The 21,432-nt window shown below is 41.6% G+C and overlaps 1 protein-coding gene across 2 annotated transcripts in view; it reads right to left on the reverse strand.

Moving 5' to 3' along the window:
- myo1ea (myosin IEa) overlaps positions 1 to 7,589 on the reverse strand; it is a 150,997-nt gene extending 143,408 nt beyond the window's left edge. The window contains exon 1 of one of the 2 annotated variants that reach the window (XM_028823814.2): positions 7,255 to 7,589. In XM_028823814.2, coding sequence (XP_028679647.1) covers positions 7,255 to 7,257 — 3 coding nt within the window. In that variant the 5' untranslated portion in view covers positions 7,258 to 7,589. The remainder of the gene's footprint in view (positions 1 to 7,254) is intronic. The other variant, XM_028823813.2, reaches the window with a different exon arrangement.
- Between the last annotated feature and the right edge of the window lie 13,843 nt (positions 7,590 to 21,432).

Raw genomic sequence — 21,432 nt, forward strand, 5'->3', positions numbered from 1 at the left:
CACTATCAAAAATGCAAGACGACAAACAAGCAATTATACATTGTGGAGTTTCTTTCAGGACCCCCCCCCCCCCAGCCCACCCCACCCCACACCAAAGGGACGACATGGCGAAGCACGAGATGTGGAGGACTGCTTATTTGTTGCCGAGGCAACTGCAGGATCGCAGCGCAGCAGCATAGCGCTGCAGACACAAGTACGACCCAACTGAGATCGCACTATATGCGCCTGTCGCCGATGGGGGATGCAAAGAACATTATAAATGCAGGGAACAGTATAACTTGACCACTGACCTGGCCCCAACTCTGCCCGTTTGCTGTGTCTGTGTATAGGAGAGTGGTAGCTCCCATTGAAATAAATAACCCTGCTGTTTCTGTTTCAAGTTAAATAAAGCTGGTTTTGCTGAAGTACTGAGACTCAGCCTCGTGTTTTGGGGTGCAAGACAGTGACTCACGTGTCACATGGTACCAGGAGTGGGGTTTTGCACCAATGAAACCCCAAGAGGCATAATAGCCCGATACCAGTGAAGTAAAATGAGTCTCATGTGGGCAATCCGGGCTTCGCACTCCCTAGGGATATGCTGGTGAAGATGGCTCCCTTGCATGACCCAGAGTGTTTGCCGTTTTGCTTCAAGGGCACGGCAACATTGATGCGCTGGGACAGGGGAACCTGGCCGGCTATCGTGGCCCCGTTTTTAACTGGGGAGGCCCTACAGGTTGTGTGAAATGTCCCTCACGAAAAGCTTGATGATTATGACTTCCTGAAGCAACAGTCCTCCTCCGCATGTCTGTGAGCCCAGTGGTCAAGAGGTGCCAATTCCGTCTGTGGCATATTGATCTGTACCACCCCCTATTAGGACAAATCCAGGACTTAGTGGACCTGATTCAAAGTTGGACCGGCGGAGACACTTTCAAACACATTGTGGAGAAGCTTGCTATTGATGCAGTCCTTTCAGGGATAAACGAAAGCCTTTGTGATGAAATACTACAGAACAATGTCCACTCGCTGCTGGCTCTGACCCACAGACTAGAGGGTGCACAAACCACCTGGAAACAACAGGGCTACTCAGGCTTGACCCTGATTTCGATCCAGCCAGCACAGACTTCCAGGGTTCCTGGTGCCACAGGTAGAAGGTGCCAAAGTGGATACACCATAGTGCAGATTGAACGCAGCTCCTTTCCCTGTGATCAACAGGGACATCTGGCTCGGGAGTGCTATCTCCCACCTGCGTAAACTATGACCATTGGTCTGGCCCAGGTATGCAGCTCGCAAGTGTCCCCCAAAATGTTAAAGAATGACAGTTTTATGGTTTCCATTACATTTGCCGGACATGAATTCTTGGCACTGTTGGGACTCTGGTAGCAACCTCTGCATATTCCACCAGGACTTCCTCCGGCAGACCCCTTAGAAGACCACAGACAAAGTCCGCTGCATCCATGGGGACATTAAAACATACAAGACTACATTACTCTTTCTGAAATTTAAAGGGAAGAACTTTAAATCTGACACATCAGACCCCTCACCCTGGCCACTCCTAATAGGAAAAAGGAATGCCCTCTTCCCATGGGTCTTGGCCACCTGCAGAGCTCCTTCCCCCATAGCGGATAAAGAGGGGCTCGTTGCAAACGGACCCACAATGAAACGACTGCTGCGTCTGTAGAAGACTGCTTATCCGTTGCAGCATAGCACCGTGGAAACAACTACAAGCTGATCGAGATCGCACTATACACGCCTGTCGCCAATGAGTGATTCAAGGAACATTATAAATGTAGGGAACAGTATAACTTGGCCACTGACCTGGCCCTGACTATGCCCATTTGCTTTGTCTGTGTAACGGAGAGTGGTTGCTCCCACTGCAATAAAAAACCCTGCTGTTCCTATTTTAAGTTAAATAAAGCTGGTTTTGCTGAAGTACTGAGACTCAGCCTTGTGTTTTGGTGTGCAAGACGGTGACTCACGCGTCACAACATGTATGATATTAACAATTCATATGTATTCGTTTGTGTATCACATGCAACGCAAACTTACCAGAAAAGTGTAAAGTATACTAATGAACATGTATAAACTAATCCAAGAACTACTGTTTCCCAAAACACAGAAACAGAATAACTACCATATCTCCCAATACAGAGGGATTTGTGGCCTCAAATTTTAATCAAAAAATGGGGTGGTCTTTAAGCTTTGCAAATACTGGAATACTATAGCATTTCACTTTTGATGGGGAAGTGCTTCCATGTCTTTTACTTAACGTTTTAGGTTTCAAATACCCACACATCCAACATGAGCTTCTACTATTGTGCTTCTCACGTTTCTCTTAAGCTAGTATAACAAATATGATTTGATTTCATAATAAGGTGATGAATCACACATCAATACTGCAAATTTCAAATAAATGTTTCATCTCACCTGATGGATTTAATTACAATCATAGAAAATATAACTTATTCTAAGAAGAGATTCATATACTACTATTGTAGGGAGTATACAATTTTCACCCTAAATAGCTGCAATAGCTACAGGTTTTCAACTTTCATATCTGTAGTTCTCATTTTATTAAATTCCTAGTCTAATTTAATTATAGTTTTCAAGGTGTTCAAGTGCCCAGCTCAATATAAAATAACCATGTAACACATGCTTTTGAATTTCAACAGGTGTCTGGACTGAAAATGTCAAATTCAATGTGTTCTACGTGAAGAACTGAATTGTAAAACCTAGACATGCTCAATAAATGCCTTCATTTTGTCTAGAATTTATTTAAAAGGAAGATGATTTCTGCAGAACAGGTATATTATTGGCCGTGCCTGAAAAAATTGTCAGCATTAAATCCATAAGAGAAGACAGACATTTAGTCTACCAACAAGAATACAGTATTTGTGAAATTTACACTGGACATCAAATTGTAAAATTCATATGTTGGAATACTTTAGAAACTAATTCTGTTCCAAGCATGAACCAGCCAGTGATCCTCCATGGCCAATGGAAATTCCAGACATAGAGTTTAGTGCAGATATCATTCTCTACCGGATTGTCTTCACAAACCTGCATCTTGAACACCTCTTTGGGTACTCATGCGTTATAACCCCGCCACTCAACCCAGACAGCGCTTCTCCAACGGCGATGGCCATTTCGATGTTATACTTATAAATTTATAAAGTATAAAATTTATACTTATAAATTTATAACTTATAAAGTTGTGAATTTCCCCTTGGGATTGATAATCTATCTATCTATCTATCTATACTTAATAACATTAGAAACCTCACAACATATGTAATGTTTCAAAAGTAATTAAAACTCTTAATTTTTCCTGTTTTTGTTCTGTAAATAAACAAATGTAAAAAACAAAGGTTTTTCCTGTTGCCTGTGGCGGGGTTATAACACACGTGTACTGTACCCCTCTTTGAAATAAAAATGTTGGTAAATAAATGTAATCTATGACATATTTGCCCTAACCAAGTCTTAATCCATTTCAAAAAATGTCATCATACCCAAATATACTTGTTCATAACTGCTTTAATAATTCATTAGCCTGACTGCATCACATGTAACAAGGAAATGGTGACTAGAAGCAGGTCTGTTTTTGTCTTCCTTAATGAGACACACTCAAATGAGTTATGCACTGTCACTTAATTTCCTTCAGACAAATTAATTCAATTTCTGGGTAAGTAGTTGCTTCTTTAAATATTCCTTAAACTTACATTTTTTAAGCATAATGTTAAAGTCGAGCAGGCGTACACGCAAACAGGAATCAATTCCAAAAAATACTAATCTAATTTAGAGTTAGCTGCATGTACAGTAACTCATGCTTCAGGCAGCTGCTTCATTCAGGAATTAAAAGAAGAGTACTTTGATTACATTTAAGTAGATCACTATAGCCCCTGTGACTTACAAATTAAAAACTTGTTTTATTTCATTTTGTAGAAATGCAAGAGGTAGCCAAAACTACAGCATATAAACTAAATTCTATCAAGGTTACCATGATAAATTCACCCAGTGAATATATTAAAAACTACTCCAATGTAAATTCTTTAGAACACATTTGAGCTGGTATTTCTGGGTTCAGAGAACAAAGTATCAAGGCAGGAGTCTCACTAAAAGTTGGAGCTAGCAATAAAATGAACCAGCAACCACAAATAAGTGAAAAGGCTCCCGCAGCTGGACTCTACAGCCATCCATTCATTTTCAAAATCAGCTTTACAAGCCCTACACTAGACAAACCAGAAACTGGCTATATGTGTTGGCCTGAAAGGAATGCTCATTTAACATTTTCCTTATGACCTTGAATGCATTTTTTGTCTTACACCGAGTAGCAGAATTGTGTTTGTTTTTATTTTGTGAGAAAGACAATTTGGACCCCTGTTGGCAAATCCACTTAACTATAAACCACAAAGCTACAGGTTCAACTTCCAAAAGTGTGGAAGTCTATCTGTCTGTCTGCCTGTCCGACCTGGAAGAGAGAGGTGGAGTTGGTGTAAGGGCTCCACCTCCGAGGATGCAGAAGCAAGGCCAGCACGTCGGCAAAACGAAACCTCCGAAGAAAGAGTCACTCGCTTAGCCGCTAATACATAAGTGTGGTGAGCACATCGGCAAAATGGGATCCCTTTTACTTTTCCTCCCACCACTAATAGATAGATAGATAGATAGATAGATACTTTATTAATCCCAGGGGGAAATTCACATACTCCAGCAGCAAAAAATATTAAAGAGTAATAAAAAATGCAGGTAAAAAACAGACAATAACTTGAATAATGTTCAACGTTTACCCCCTCTGGTGGAATTGAAGAGTCGCATAGTTTGGGGGAGGAATGATCTTCTCAGTCTGTCGGTGGAGCAGGACAGTGACAGCAGTACATACACAATACAGTAATACACAAGCGAGGCAAGGCCGTCGGCAAACTGAAACATCCAAAGAAAGACAAAGTCGCTTAGCCGCTAATGCACAAGCGATCCCAGTACGTCGGCAAAACAAAACCTCCTAGGAGGGAGATGCCCAGAGTAGTTCCTTTCAATTACCTGACATCTCTACATTTCAATTTTTTTCTGACATACTGTATATTCTGATAGATGAAAAATACATTACACAACTGTTATTTTGCAAGTTTTCAAATAAACTTTATGAATCTTAGTAAGCCACTTCACCTGCTCATGTGAGGTATAAACATCTGGATATAAATGTACTTTAATGCTATGATTAGTAAGCATCAGGCCAAGAGATGTTATAAATGTACACATACACTGATACAGAAACCTTGCTGAACAGAATTATCAAAAGGTTAACAGGCTTTTGTTTCTCTAAGCAAGCATCCATAGTGGGGCAGCAGGGTGTCATTACCATCTCACAGCCTCTAGTTTGATTTCTAGCTGGGTTTTCTTTTGCTTCCAAAGAGAGGTGCTGTTTAACAGTAATATTTGGTGTATGCATGGAAGGGATATCTATTTTATAACCCTGGTCAACTTGAAGAATTCCAATCTTCCATCTACAGTATAACTCAGTGGTATAAGCAATGTTCTACATCATCTCAGATTAGAAATAAATCAAATCATCACTTAAATGATATTTGCAAAGTTTTTTTTTTTTTTTTTTTTTAGAATAATCATGCCAGGCCCATGATTGACTCTTTAATGCTTTTAATTGTTTTATCATATTTAAAAAGGTTTTTTTCTGCTTGTGTCTTTCTTGTTTTTCTCTCTTTTTGGCTGGGGTTGAATCTTGGTTTCTTTTTCCTTTGTATTTCTGTTTTCCCTGTATTAATTTCAAATTATCAAATGGCTGTTATCTGTTATGTTACTATTATGTTTGAGTAGCATGCCATTATGAAGTAAAAAACAGAGATGCTTTTGAGATAATATACAAATTAATCTGGCTTGTTGTCAGCAACAGTATCTGAATATGGGCTGGTATACCATCCATGTCTGGTTCTTGCCACAACCCTAAGCGGGACAGCATGGTCAAGAACAACTTCAGAGGGGAATGAGAAAATGCATAAATCATAATTCTGATTATTGATTAATCCATTGGAACTGTCATAAAATATTGGGGTGCATGGGGTTCAAATCCAAAATCCACCCTCTGGCAACACTTAGGTGTAAGCAAATGTTTACATTACCAATGTTTCCGTTTTAAACAGCCCGTTAAGATGCACATTAGTGCTCCATCAGCTTCATAAAGAAAATGTGCATTACTTAGCCAAAGGTTTGGTTGTTCAGAGCTGAATGGGTTCTGTGCACTCCTATACTGAACTCAAGGTTTTGCTCCACGATGTTATAAACATTTGTCCCCGTTTTCTCACACCCTGCTGCGTTTGTGGGGGAATCCCCCTAGAGTTGTCTTTTCAGTCAAACCTAACCCGAAACTGGTTAACTTGTCAAACAATGCCCACTCTAGCTAAATGAATGAATTCCACTCTCATTCCAGGACAACGCTGAATCGCCAGTCCAACTGACGTACATATTTAGTCCAAGCTGGACACGCATCCCGAACAGTGGCCCCAGTCCCCCCGTGGAGAACCGTGTGCGTCTTCACTAACGTCAATGACACGGGAGCAGGTGTTAGCGCTCTCACTTGCACTACAAAACACACCCAAACGAAAACAAACAACCTGCGTTCGCTACACCTAATGCCTTCTCCGCCTTACTGTGAGATCTCAAACAACAGGAACTTTATTTTTTAGATGACTGAAATACCATACTCTAGCCCAGCCTAATAAATAATTATCTGCCAACTGTCACATGGTCACGGCCTCTGCAGCTGACGGGCATCAAGTTGCCCGGTTACCTTCCCCAAGCCACGCACCGTTCTCGCCCTCCAGCCCGATGCACCCGTGACGGGCACGCTCAACACAGGCTGGGGTCCGCAACGCCAACTCTAGCGGTACACATCAACTTTGAACAATAACACAACTTTACGAGAATGTAAATTTAAAATACTGTCGTGTGGTCTAGTCATTAACAACCCAGCTACCATAAGTAAAAAAACATACGCGAGGAGCCGGAATGCCGGTCAGTTCAGACGCATCATGCGCGACAACCTGTTTGCGCCTAGACCTCTAAACCCAGCCGGCACAGAGAGGGAGGGACGAGAGGCCAGCACAATATATACAAGACGGACTGTTTAGACAAGTTTATTTTTGTAATTTTAACCACAAAATTAAAGTTAAGTAAAAACTAAAAAAGCAACATCACTCCACCGAAGGCAGCAGCCCGACTCATTTCCACTCCGTCTTTGAACTTAAACAAATAAAAACTCGCTAAACTCACCATCGCGTGGACGCTTACGAAGTTGCTGGGTTTTCAGTTTTATTCTTGCCTCCTTTGTATGCGCTCCCGGGATTTCTCTTTTCCACAAACCAACTGTCCCCAGTGCCAGCCAACAGACCGATGAACATTCAATCCAAATGATACACAAGTTAAATTAACGAGGACAGCTCCGGCTGCATCCGTGTGTTTGGAAGCACTCCGCTCTGCTGTCTCATATCGTCGGAGCGTAATGCGAGTGACTCCGACACTGCGGCTACTTTTGACGACCGCACTGAAACTGGTCCATTGTAACCAATGCTGCAATCCAGTTAAACAGTCCATAAATGGCGAAATGGAGAATTCGTCTTTTCATCAGCCAATAGGATACACTCATCCCCGCGTCACTCCAAAAGGGAAATCCCACCGATGACTTCAGGCTGGATATTATCTAAAAAAAAAAGGTTGGGAAAACCGAGACTAAGGAGTGATGCTTCATGGGAGTTGAAGTTTCATATTTATAGACTTAAATTGTTTATTTAGATAACGAACTATTCAATTTATGTGCCAGAGTTCCTAATATTTTGTTGCAATAAGTAGGAGAGAGGACTTGGTTAAATTTATTAAATGTCCATATTTGCACAACAGTGTTATATTTGAGCACACACGTTATTCTTTTAACATGGATTTACTTGTATTTATTTCAATGGCAAGAATTATTTCTTAACTAGGAACTTGTGTCTATTTGCCTTGGTTTTGATCAAGTATAATGTGTAGTCCACTTATTTAGTTTCTATTAATTTTCTCTTCTATTTGTTTTCTATTATTTTGGCAATATTTAGCAATTATTTTTATACATGGCCTATAATGCATCTCTACTTCCAAAAACTTTGATGGCTTTATGCACAACTGGAAGATGATATAATGACATACACTTAGTAATAAAAGGTAACACCTGAAAGTGCTACAATTTCTATAATAATCAGTGTACTGATTAAGTAATGTAACCACAACATAAACAAAAGAACCAAACTGTAGTCTTTACTATTATTATTATTATTATTTAACACCACAAACCACAACTTATGTAAAAAAATTATGTAAGCTGAACACTTCATTTTTAAGTATTTATTGACAAAAAAAAACAATGTCCTATAGTGTGCCATACCAGGAAGCAGTCAGGCTGATGTTTATCATTTTTACAATTGCTGATAAAGACAGTTATGTATATGTGGTCATATTTTATCTGGAGACCATCATGGAAAAGCTTGGGTTCCTGTTGGAAGAGGTGTTGGTGAGACCACTGAGGGCACTGATCCCTGTGTTATGTGTGTAGATCTCAATGCCCCAATGAAGTGTGAATTACAACTGGAATTGGGCCCAGCTCATGAGGAAAAGAATTGGAATGGAAGGAAACTAAATTCTATTAAACATTACAAAATTGCACCTCTGAGATAATTTGTCTTGATCTGTTAAATATTGTATATCAGATATATTAAATACAAACACTTTTCTATTTTCTCTCCTCTCCTTCTCTCTTTTCTATTTTCTCTTCTCTCCCCTGAGCTTCTGTAAAGTTTCAATTTTCCCTGGGAATAACTAATAATAATAATACATTTTATTTATATAGCGCCTTTCCAATGATCAAGATCTATCAATCTATTTATCCATCTATTATATAGTGCTTTTAAGTTCTTTCTTTCATCTATCTATCTATCTATCTCCTTCAGATGAAACATAAAACCGAGGTCCTGACTCCTTGTGGTCATCTTTCAAAAGGAGTTTCCTGATATCCTGGTTAAATTGCCCAGCACGGCCTGGTCATTCTGGCCCCCTAATCATCCTCTACCTCTCTTACCACTTCACCACCTAATAGCTAATGTGTGGTGAGCGACCTGGTCCAAGAATGGCTGCTGTTGCATCATCTTGTTGGATGCTATTTGAAGACACCAGTGGAAGTTAAGGGGAAGTGCATTTAAGATTGAAGCCAGGTAGTACGTCTTTACTCAAAGAGTTGTGGGAATCTGGAACAAATTATTGAGACATGCGGTTAAATCAGAAAACCTTGACAACCTTTAAGAAGTATCTCGGTGAGATATTGGGACAGCTTAGCTATTAGCTAAACAAATGAGCTTGACAGATTGAATGGTCTCCACTCATTTGTTAAATTTCTGATTTTCTTTTGTGCTTATTTTACTCATTGGTGGTGGTTGAGGAGGTTCCTTGATGTTCGTGTGAACACTTTGAGTAGATTAGAAAAGCACTATATGCATTTAATGAATTAATAATAATAATAATAATCATGTAAACTCGTTGACATTTACTTGTCTAGAGATGTACTGGTTTGAGTAGTGTTGTGGAGCAGATGTGTTAGAGCTGATATCATGCGAGCACTCTCAGGAGATTGCAGACATGTATGTGTTGTTGAAAAATGGCAGGGGACAAGCCTTTGACTAAACGTTGTAAAAAGAGCAATAGTATTCCCTTGATGTACTGCATCGATGGACAGTAATTCTGCTCCTAACAAATCAGAAGATGCAGCTGACTATGATAGGAGATGTCCAACTGCATCATCACACAAGCTGTTTTGCTCTGATTACACTGTGTCCACATCATATCCATGTGTAAATCCAGTGGAGAGCAAGTGTAAAGAAGAAGAGGGACTGTTCTAAAGATGATCCAATGACAATCTACAGCATACAAGGAAATTAAAACCAACACTAGTCAAAATATATGTGGTTGTAGATAGATAGATAGATAGATAGATAGATAGATAGATAGATAGATAGATAGATAGATAGATAGATAGATAGATAGATAGATAGATACTTTATTAATCCCAAGGGGAAATTCACATACTCCAGCAGCACCTTACTGATACAAAAAACAATATTAAATTAAAGACTGATAATAATGCAGGTAAAAAACAGATAGACAGACAATAACTTTGTAATGAATGGTATAAATGGAGTCTCACCTTTCGGAGTCATCTTTACATAATATGAGGCATTAACCTGCAATCCACAAAGACAAGGGAGACACACCCACCACATGACAAATCAACTAAGGATCCCAGAATAGGACCTGAATGCAGCCATGCAACGGGTGACACCTCAGCACCACACAAGTTCAGATGGAGTGGAACAGTTTGAGGTTTTTTTATGGTGACTGGAGTGCCAGTTCTGCCACCCACCCCAAGGTTTTTCCCTGCAGGTTGGAGGGACTACTTGCAGGGCTGGATGCAGATTAACATCATACCCAGGATGGAGCAATTGCAGGTTAAGGGCCTTGCTCAAGGGCCCAACAAAGTAGAGTCATTTTTGGTTATTACACTGGCAACCTTCCAATTGCCAGTGCAACTCCCTACCCTCAGAGTCACCACTCCACCCAATCCACAAAGAATTTATATTAAATGTCAGAAATTGTGGACACACACTACATTGGCTTGACATGCAGTCTTCTAGTCCTCTAAAGCAGGGGTTCCCAAACTTTTAAGCTCACGACCCCCAAAATAACCATGCCAGTGACTCGTGACCCCCACTATCCTCGGAAGTGGTTAAAATATATAAATGTTGCGCGCAACGGTGCACATGTGCCAATAGGCCTATCCAAACATGAGCATGACAACACGAAAGAACACAATGGTCTAACAACCATATAATTTATTTTAATAGTAATTTACTCATTTGTTTAATTTCAACAAAATATCCTTTCCAAACAAGAGCATGACAACAAAAAAGAACATAACGCTCTAACAACCATATAACTTTAAAAAATTGTTATTTACTCATTCGTTTAATTTCAACAAAACACCTCACCTAATGAGATGGGTGGATTAATTAATTTCTAAAAAGTTTTAAAAAAGTATTTAATTTCTTGGAAATCATCTCGCGACCCCCCCCCCCCCAATGTCTCACGACCCCCCAGAGGGTCGCGACCCCTACTTTGGGAACCACTGCTCTAAAGCAATTGTTTTTCTGAGGGTTCTATATCTTTCTCATGTGTATGAAAGCTTTTCTGCAACCAATGACAGCAGTATTCTTCCAGTGCCACCTTGCCAGCCAGTTTACAAAGAACAATAAGGCAGCTTCCAAGAAGTTCTCTCAATAGCTTACTCAACTGAAAACACATCCTTGCAATGTTTTTGGTGTACTGTAGGGGAAGCACAAGAATCTGAAGGTTGTTATTAATTACCCTTTTAAATCCGAATGGATTTTTTATGGTGATCCCAATATCTGGGCCACAATTCACAATTGCTATCGTAACGGACATGCAAACGTAATTATTTTCATACCTGAATGCCACCATGGGACATCTCAAAGACCTAAAGGGCTCAAACCCTGCAGCTGCATCTGATATCTGTATTTTCCAAAGAGGACATGTGTGGCAGGTTAAGGGCTTCTTCAGGGTATTCCTTGTGTCTCTTCATGCTATCCTTTTTGCAAAGTACTGTTTTGCCAGGCTTGCTGAAAACAGTCTTGGATAATGTATAGTATCATCATCCTTCTTGAGTCATTGAATGATTTACAAGAACTTGTTTGAGCTAATATTTAATTAACCTCACCAAACTCCTTTTGTGCCCATATATTTACTTTGGCAAATTAAACATACATTATTCTACTTTGATGACCCCCTAGTAGTTCTTCTCCTTCTTTTGTCTGCTCCTGTTAGGGGTCGCCACAGCAGATCATCATTTTCCACATTTTCCTGTCCTCTCCATCTTTCTCTGTTACACCCATCACCTGCATGTCCTCTCTCACCACATCCATAAGCCTTCTCGTAGGCCTTCCTCTTTTCCTCTTGCCTGCCAGCTCTATCCTTAGCACCCTTCTCCCAATATACCCAGCATGTCTCCTCTGCACATGTCCAAACCAATGCAATCTCACCTCTCTGACTTTGTCTCCCCACCATCCAACCTGAGTTGACCCTCTAATGTATTCATTTCTAATCCTGTCCATCCTCATCACACCCAATGCAAATCATTTAACTTTGCCACCTGCAGCTCTGTTTCCTGTTGGCCCCCTTGTACAACTTGATAAATTCAAGACCATATTTCTCCTTAGACTGACTTGACAAACTTAATTTGTTTAGAGAGTTCTCCCACTAGTTATATTCACCAATAAATATAAAGTGGTGCTACCAAACTAGGCACCAGTCTGGAAAAATATCTTTCAGCTATAACTCTATGTGGTTGCATGTAGCTGTAGCTGAAAGATATTGATAGTCCAAACCACTAGTAGTGTCTTGAAAACAGCAAATTCAGACTACACGTCGCCAACATTTCTCAAAATTCATAGCAACATTGTCCAAAAGTAAGAGTTAAACTGTTTCTAGACCTTGACATTTGTAAGACAAATCCAGGAAGCCCTCATATCTTATTTGGGTCTCCTAGTTTACTCATGTGATTAGAAAGTATGAGCTCAGATAAGATGACACAACTACAAAGGTGCTCACTGACCTTTGGTTCACAGTGCTCTGCTTCCCAGTTATGCTTTTGTGTTTAAATACGGTGTAAATTGAAAGGCCATGTCTACCGTACCACACAGATCTGATTCACCACTCATAGTCACATGAGGCTGAGTTGGTCCTCCCTGTCATGATCTTCTAGGTATCTCTTTCATTCTTTCTATGAGCAATGAGGCATCCAAGTAGTACTGCTACAGTGACAGGAGGAGAAGTCCTAAATGCACTCTACAGGCCTTCTCTAAGAAGGTAATCTATTCTAAATATTTTTTGGCCATATACACATAAACAGACAACGTTTTCTTCTTGAAATTGTTAGTATGAGTTTTTTTTTTAATGCACAACACTCATGTGGCTTCTAGTGGGCAATTCTGCATTGACTCACAGCAACCCCTGTTAGTCACCTCCACAACAGTAGAGAGATCACCCAGTTCAAGATGCTGTATGTAGAGATGAGTGCCATTATATCTGATAATTGCTTTTCAACTCCCCAAACAAGTTATACTTATGTGTTCATTATTCTAATAACATTTCTAAAATTTCTAGTGGCAGTTTCCATTTCTAAAATCTAGTCAAGTGACATATGTCCCTCAAATTCTTGTCATCACCTTTCATATTTTTGGCAGTAATAAATCCATAAGGGGGTTTCAAGGATTGATCCTGTCTGGGAAAGTTGATGAGAATTATTATGCTTTGATGAGATCCATCATGTGAATACATTTATCTTTCTTTGTGTGATTCCTCCCCTAATTTACCATGGGTAACCCTGCTAAGTGCATATGGTTTCACCAACATAGTTTTAAAAATTTCTAGGGCATGCTGACTGTTCCACTACATCAAAGCACAGTCTTAGGAGTATCTTTGGCTTTTCTGGTTGGGGCTGACAAGGCTAATGTAAGTCAGCAGTCATTTGTTGGTGACACCCACCCTGTAGCCCACAGGGTGACCCTTGTTTTGATAAGGAATATGGCAATAAGGGGTGAAGAGCCCAGGACCTCCACTAACCTGCCTAGATGTAGTCTCACCCCTCAAGTCACCCTGCTCCCAGCTACTACCTGCAGGCTGTGGCCTAAAAAAAAAGTTTAAGATGCTGGATAGTCCCAGAATATATCAAAGAGTCGAACAAGGGGAAAAGCAAACGTAAAAACTCTGGCTTGTAGAGACAAGATTAACAAATAATTTTTATAAATGAAGATATTTATTTAATTAAGTCAAAGAAGAACAAAAATTACAAAGGGGGAAAAATAAGGTAAAAAAGATTTGCCTAAAAACGGAATCCAAGGCAAACTAGTCCCAAATCACAATCCAATAGCAAAAATCCAATAAAGAAAGCAAAATAATTCAGTAATCAGAATTAAATAAAGACAAGCAATACTCACTACACTTCTATAACAAATTCAGTAATCCACTGCTGGCTCGCTCTTTCTGATTGCCAAATTTAAAACCAGAGGGAGGTCCCAGCAGTGGTGATGTCCTGTCTCCCTTCCTGTTTACTCTCTACACAATAGGCTTCCAGCACAATACCAGCACTTGCCATTTACAGAACGTTTCAGATGACTCCTACATCATAGGCTGCATTAATAATGGAGATGAGCTGGAGTACAAGAAAGTCATAGATGTCTTTGTTTTGTAGTGCAGGGACAACAACCTGCAACTCAACATCGGCAAGATAGAAGAACTGGTGGTGGACCTCTAACATGCCAAGAAACCTCTGAGACCAGTCACCATTTACAGGGAGGACATGAAAGTGGTGAAGAGCTACAAGCAGCTGGGGGTTCACATAAACAGCAAACTGCACTGGTCTGACAACACAGCGGCATCAGACAAGAAGCACCAGAGCAGGCTGGACTTGTTAAGGAGACTTGGGTCTTTTGATGTGTGTAGCAAGCTGCTGGAAATGTTCTACCAGTTCATGGTAGCCAGTGTGGTGTAATACACAGCAGTCTCTTGGAGAAGCTACCTGAGTTCAAAAGAAGCACAAGGCTTGAGCAAACTTATCATGAAAGCCTGCACCATCACAAGTCGAACCCTGGACACACTGAAAGCTGTTGTGGAAAAAAGGATGGTGGCAAAATTGGATGGCATCATGAAAAATCCCCTCCAGGAAGGTGTTCTCTTGGAGCACTTTGAGCCACAGGCTCTGGGGCTAAAGAAACACCTCTGGGGGTCTTTTCTGCTCAGTACTTTCAGGCAATTTTGTGTTTCCACCTGATGTACTCATTAAATTTATTGATTGATTGATTGATTGGCTATATTATCTCCTGTGAGTCTATATTCTTGTTTTTTATGTTTCTTCTGCTATATGCATTTGAATTTCTCATGGGATTAATAAAAGTTTAATCTACTCTATTCTATTCTACTCTACTCTACTCTAATTTAATCTAATGTCAGGTTGGTCTCACCTCCGGGGGCTTCACCCACAAAGTACAAGGAATGGCAACACATTTAAAGTAATGGCACATAAATTTTAAATCAAAAACAAACATAACAGAAGTAACACAAAAACATCCATCCATCCATCCATTGTCTCCCGCTTATCCGAGGTCGGGTCGCGGGGGCAGCTGCTTGAGCAGAGATGCCCAGACTTCCCTCTCCCCGGCCACTTCTTCTAGCTCTTCCGGGAGAATCCCAAGGCGTTCCCAGGCCAGTCGAGAGACATAGTCCCTCCAGCGTGTCCTGGGTCTTCCCTGGGGCCTCCTCCCGGTTAGACGTGCCCGGAACACCTCACCAGGGAGGCGTCCAGGAGGCATCCTGATCAGATGCCCGAGCCACCTCATCTGACTCCTCTCAATGCGGAGGAGCAGCGGCTCTACTCTGAGCCCCTCCCGGATGACTGAGCTTCTCACCCTGTCCTTAAGGGAAAGCCCAGACACCCTGCGGAGGAAACTCATTTCAGATGCTTATATTCACGATCTCGTTCTTTCGGTCACTACCCACAGCTCATGACCATAGGTGAGGGTAGGAACATAGATCGACTGGTAAATTGAGAGCTTCGCCTTGCAGCTCAGCTCCTTTTTCACCACGACAGACCGATGCAGTGCCCGCATTACTGCGGATGCCGCACCGATCCGCCTGTCGATCTCACGCTCCATTCTTCCCTCACTCGTGAACAAGACCCCGAGATACTTGAACTCCTCCACTTGGGGCAGGATCTCGCTCCCAACCCTGAGAGGACACTCCACCCTTTTCCGGCTGAGGACCATGGTCTCGGATTTGGAGGTGCTGATTCTCATCCCAGCCGCTTCACACTCGGCTGCGAACCGATCCAGAGAGAGCTGAAGATCACGGCCTGATGAAGCAAACAGGACAACATCATCTGCAAAAATCAGTGACCCAATCCTGAGTCCACTAAACCGGACCCCCTCAACGCCCTGGCTGCGCCTAGAAATTCTGTCCATAAAAGTTATGAACAGAATCGGTGACAAAGGGCAGCCCTGGCGGAGTCCAACTCTAACTGGAAACGGGTTCGACTTACTGCCGGCAATGCGGACCAAGCTCTGGCACCGATTGTACAGGGACCGAACAGCCCTTATCAAGGGGGCCGGTACCCCATACTCTCGGAGTACCCCCCACAGGATTCCCCGAGGGACACGGTCGAATGCCTTTTCCAAGTCCACAAAACACATGTAGACTGGTTGGGCAAACTCCCATGCACCCTCCAGGACCCTGCTAAGGGTACAGAGCTGGTCCACTGTTCCGCGACCAGGACGAAAACCACACTGTTCCTCCTGAATCCGAGGCTCGACTATCCGACGGACCCTCCTATCCAGGACCCCTGAATAGACTTTTCCAGGGAGGCTGAGGAGTGTGATCCCTCTATAGTTGGAACACACCCTCCGATCCCCTTTCTTAAAGAGGGGGACCACCACCCCGGTCTGCCAATCCAGAGGCACTGTCCCTGATGTCCATGTGATGTTGCAGAGGCGTGTCAACCAAGACAGTCCTACAACATCCAGAGCCTTGAGGAACTCCGGGCGTATCTCATCCACCCCCGGGGCCCTGCCACCAAGGAGTTTTTTGACCACCTCGGTGACCTCAGTCCCAGAGATGGGGGAGCCCACCTCTGAGTCCCCAGGCTCTGCTTCCTCATTGGAAGGCATGTTAATGGGATTGAGTAGGTCTTCGAAGTACTCCCCCCACCGACCCACAACGTCCCGAGTCGAGGTCAGCAGCGCACTATCCCCAAAAACATGAAAAAGAATAATTCAATATTAACCAAAACAACATCAAAACAAAATATGAATACGCCTACATAACAATCTTACCATCCATGTTTCAGAAGATGTTCCATTAAATTGTATTGTGTGGTATCCTCTCTTAGACAAATCTGTAATTGCTAACTCTAGGAAACACACAAGGGTCCAGACATTCTGGCTTTAAGTGTCACTGGACACTCAAACTCCATCTCCACAGTAAAGAGTTCAGCAATCCAGCTGGATCTCAGAGCAGTGCTGCTACTCCTGCAGTTCAATAAGATCAAATGAAAGTTATTTGGGAGGTGAATCGGGGCAGCCCACTGAGGAGAGAGGTTTTCACATGAAGATATGAATTGCCTAATATACGTTGGCTCAGTGGAAGTGAGTGAATGTTGGGTAGATGTTTTGTTGTGCCCAGTGACGGACTGGTGACTTATCTTGGGCTGGCTCCTAACATGCTGCCAGGATAGTCCCTGGCTCCTGTGTATCTCAACTGAATAAGTGGGATAAATGATGGATGCATGGCTGGCAATAGGACAATTCATATTCTGAAAAAAAAAACACCTCTTCAGACTTCATCAGGGAAAAACGTTTGCTGAGGATTTCATTTTGTTTTCAACTCTCTTTTCCTGATGATGGTTTCACAGTTTGATTGTTCTCCCTGTGTCCATGTGGGTTGTTTCCTCTTGGTGCTTTGGTTTCCACCCACAGCTCAAACACACGCAGGTTAGGTGGATTGGCAATGTGTGTTTGTGTGTCTGTGTGTTCACCCTGTGACAGACTGGGTCATCCTGTCCAGAGATTATTACTACCGTGTGCCCTGTGCTTGCTGGGATATGCCCCAGCTTCCCTGTGACTCTGCTTTGGATAAAGTAGGGGCAGAAAATGGAAAAATGGATGGATGGTTAGTGTTGTGATGTGAGATTTTGCATATAAGCTGATAAATATTTTGTATGTCTTTATTTGTAACTTAGGTAAAGAAATGCAATATTAGCGTTACATTATTGATAATAACAGCAATGATTTGATGGTTTAAGAACCCCTTCTCCTCTTTAGGACTGAGTCTCTTGGAATTTTACGACAGGATTTGGGGGAAGTGCCTCAAACCAGTTTGTAAGTGTTTCTCTGCTAAAGTCTCTCCCTCACCACCCCGCAGGAAAGCCAGGCTGCCTAACTACCAAGCTTTACCTTAACATACAGTTTTGGGGGCAGGTATGAAGGTGTTCTATTCCCCCATTGGTCTGACGTATGGCTGTTTGGAACTGGCTAATATCAGAAGCCTTTAAGTTCCATGACGTCCTATTGGCTCTAGGGGTTGGCTCTATAAATTTGCTCACTCTCTCTCTCTTACCACTGTATATCTATGTCTCTTCACTGTCTCTTGTGAATTTCCCCTTGAATAAAGTATCTATCTATCTATCTATTGATGAACTGAAAAGGACAACACAATGAAGAGCACAGCTCGGCAGCCATATTGAGACAGGCATGCAGCCTGTTCTGAAGAAAGCTGAGCACCAATGATGCCTTAACTGGAGACATTTTAAGTAACGTAACGTTTGTGTGCCGCCTGAAACTACACATCACCATTTATCAGGTTGTATGGTTGACAGTATTCAAATGTACTTTGCATATTGTTATTATTTATGATATTATCAATAATACATTGTTTAAATTGTAATTTAACTCCTGCTTGTCTTTTACTACACCTAATTGCCTGAGGTTATAGATATAGAAGGGAAGGTGGGGAGAAGATATATGGGACAATACCTTATAAACAGTGGTAGGTCTGTGAGATTTGAGGCATTCTGACAAAGGCTACATATTAATAATACGAAAGGGGAAAGTAGAGTAATATTTCACTCTACCAAGACAGTTAGAAAGGCAAAAGAACCAGTGATTCTGATCAAACATTCTTGTCCTACCACCGTCTGAGGAATTCCTGGACACTACCTGAACAAATGTGAGATATCATCTCAAGCTGATTTCAATTTTCCTTTACATTGTTTAAAGCTTGTAGAAAATGTTGTCCCTAAAACACAAACTCTTGGTAACATTTCAGTTCATCTTTCACTCCCTTTTAGAACAGAAACAGCCATAAGTCATGTAAATGATGTCATCATCGATAGAACAAAGACCATCAGTGAGTCAGTGGCAGCTATTTCTGGTCAGCTATTTCATGTCAAAAAGTAGTCATCACCAAAACAAAGTTCAAAATTGATCTAACCTAAAGAAACTATTAAGAAAAACAGCTTTTAAGTTATAAAAATGTCCATTTGAATACAGAGAAGTAAACAGGAGAGGAAAAACAGTGTAGAACATTAAAACAAGATAAAGCCTTGCAAGGCCTCCGCATTAGGAAAAGCTGGAACTGCGTTTTAGTAATTGCTGTAAAAGGAAGCCTGGCTGGAATTACAGAAAAAAATGTGCCGTTAGCCCAAAAGACATGATATGATTATTGAAAATTAACATTTTTTTTGCAAATGTTCAAAATAATTTTGAATGTTTGTTTGATACCACTGATCTCGATTTCATTTTAGAAAACTTATCAACAGAGAAAGGGACAAAGCCTGTGGTGTCCCAATATTCTTCATTCTTCCTTCCCATTTAGTTGGTAATTTCTCTCAGACCCCTAAAACTGCAGTCAGGTGCAAATAAAACTGGAGTCTGTAGGACACGTCAAGTCATTTAATCCAACTAAAATCTTAAGAAGAGTATTTGAGGTACATTGCCTATAAAAAGTATTCACCCCCTTTGACGTTTTCACATTTGTGACTGTAGATGGCGCAATACCAGCGCTTAACCCGACACAGACCAACACAGGAGGCACACTACTAAAACAAAGTGCTTTTATTTTTCTTTACTCAGGGAGAATGTCTTCCCCGTTCCCACGAGTCCACAACACACAGTCCAAAGCACAATACTGCACAATGTTATACTTCTTCACTCTCTATCTTCACCACTCCTCTCTGGCAAGCTTAGACCCTCTCCTCCTGAATTTGGCTACTGGAGTGGTGGCTGCTGGCTCCTTTTATAGCCCACCAAGGTGCTCCAGGTGTTTGATGACCTATTTCTGGCTGCACTTCTGGGTGTGGTGGAAGAACAGCACTCATTGGCTCAGGAACAACTGCAGCACCCCCTGGTGGCACCCCTGTAACCCAACAAGGTTGTAGAGAACTCCATCTCCAATGGAGACCTGCGGGAATCCGAGGCACCACTGCCACCCAGGGGGGCTGCCATCTTGCGTCCCGGGGGAGGTACTGTTTTGACCAGGCTTGCTCCCCGAGTCCATATAGTGAAGAGGCATCCCGGCCGGACAAGAACCCTGGCCATCTGTGACACATTTTATTTTTATACAACATTGAACTGCAGTGAATTTAATTTGGCTTTTTTGGCACTGATCAACAGAAAATGACTTCAATGTCAAAGTGAAAAACTGATTTCTTGCAAATTAGTCTGAATTAATAACAAATATAAAAGAGAAAATAATTGATTGCATAAATTCAAGTCAGCATTTAGTGGATGCACCTTCAGCAGCAATGACAGCCTTGCGTCTGTGTGCACAGGTCTCTATCAGCTTTGCACATCTGGCCTCTTTCATATTTTTGCTCCCATTCTTCTTTGCAAATTGCTCAAGCTCTGTCATATTACATGAAGATCGTGAATCAACAGCCACAGATTTTCGATTGGACTGAGATCTGGACTCGGTCACTCCAGGACATTAACATTGTTGTTTTGAAGCCATTCCTCTGTATGCTTTATACTTAGTGTTGGTGTCTTACTCGAAAACAAATCTTCTCAAGAGGAGCAAATTTCTTGCAGACTGAATCGGGTTATTCTCCAGAATTTCCATATATTTTACTGCATTTCCTTTGCCCTCCCAAGCCTTCCAGAACCTGCTGCAGAGAAGCATCTCCACAGCATGATGCTCCCACCACCTTGCTTTACAAATGGGGCAACATGTTTTTTTAAAATGTGCAGTGTAACATAGCGTGTAGTCAAATGGCTAAATAGCTCAATTTTGGACTCATTGGACCATAGAACCTTCTTCCAACTAACGTCAATATATCAAAAAAGACAAATTTGTGATTTAAAGTTGTCTAGCAAAAAAAAAAAAAAAAAGCAAAAACTCCTGAGGTTTGAACACAAAAGATGGAGACACGGAAGTAGATGCAAAGCGCTGCATCGGGAAGGTCACAGCAGTCTTCGGGAGGATGAACAACATCTCGTACATTGCCATCCATTATCCTGAAGATCAAGCTTCACCTGTTTACCTCTATTGTGATTCCTACGGCCATTTATACTAGTGAAGTCTGGGATGCATTAGCAAGTAGCTTGACGTCTTCCAGCAGAGGAGCCTACGCCGACATCTCAAGATCTGATAGTAACGATCACATCACTAACGAAGAGGTGCCTCGTGCAAACTCCACATCTCCATCGCCAATGAGGAATTCGACTGGCCAGCCAGGTCCTTCAAATGGAGAACCATCGGTTCCCAAAGATGGCAATGACATGGGTACCTTCTGACGCCAAACGACCAAAAGGA

This window comes from Erpetoichthys calabaricus, chromosome 17 (genome assembly GCF_900747795.2).
Source record: "Erpetoichthys calabaricus chromosome 17, fErpCal1.3, whole genome shotgun sequence".
NCBI lineage: Eukaryota > Metazoa > Chordata > Cladistia > Polypteriformes > Polypteridae > Erpetoichthys > Erpetoichthys calabaricus.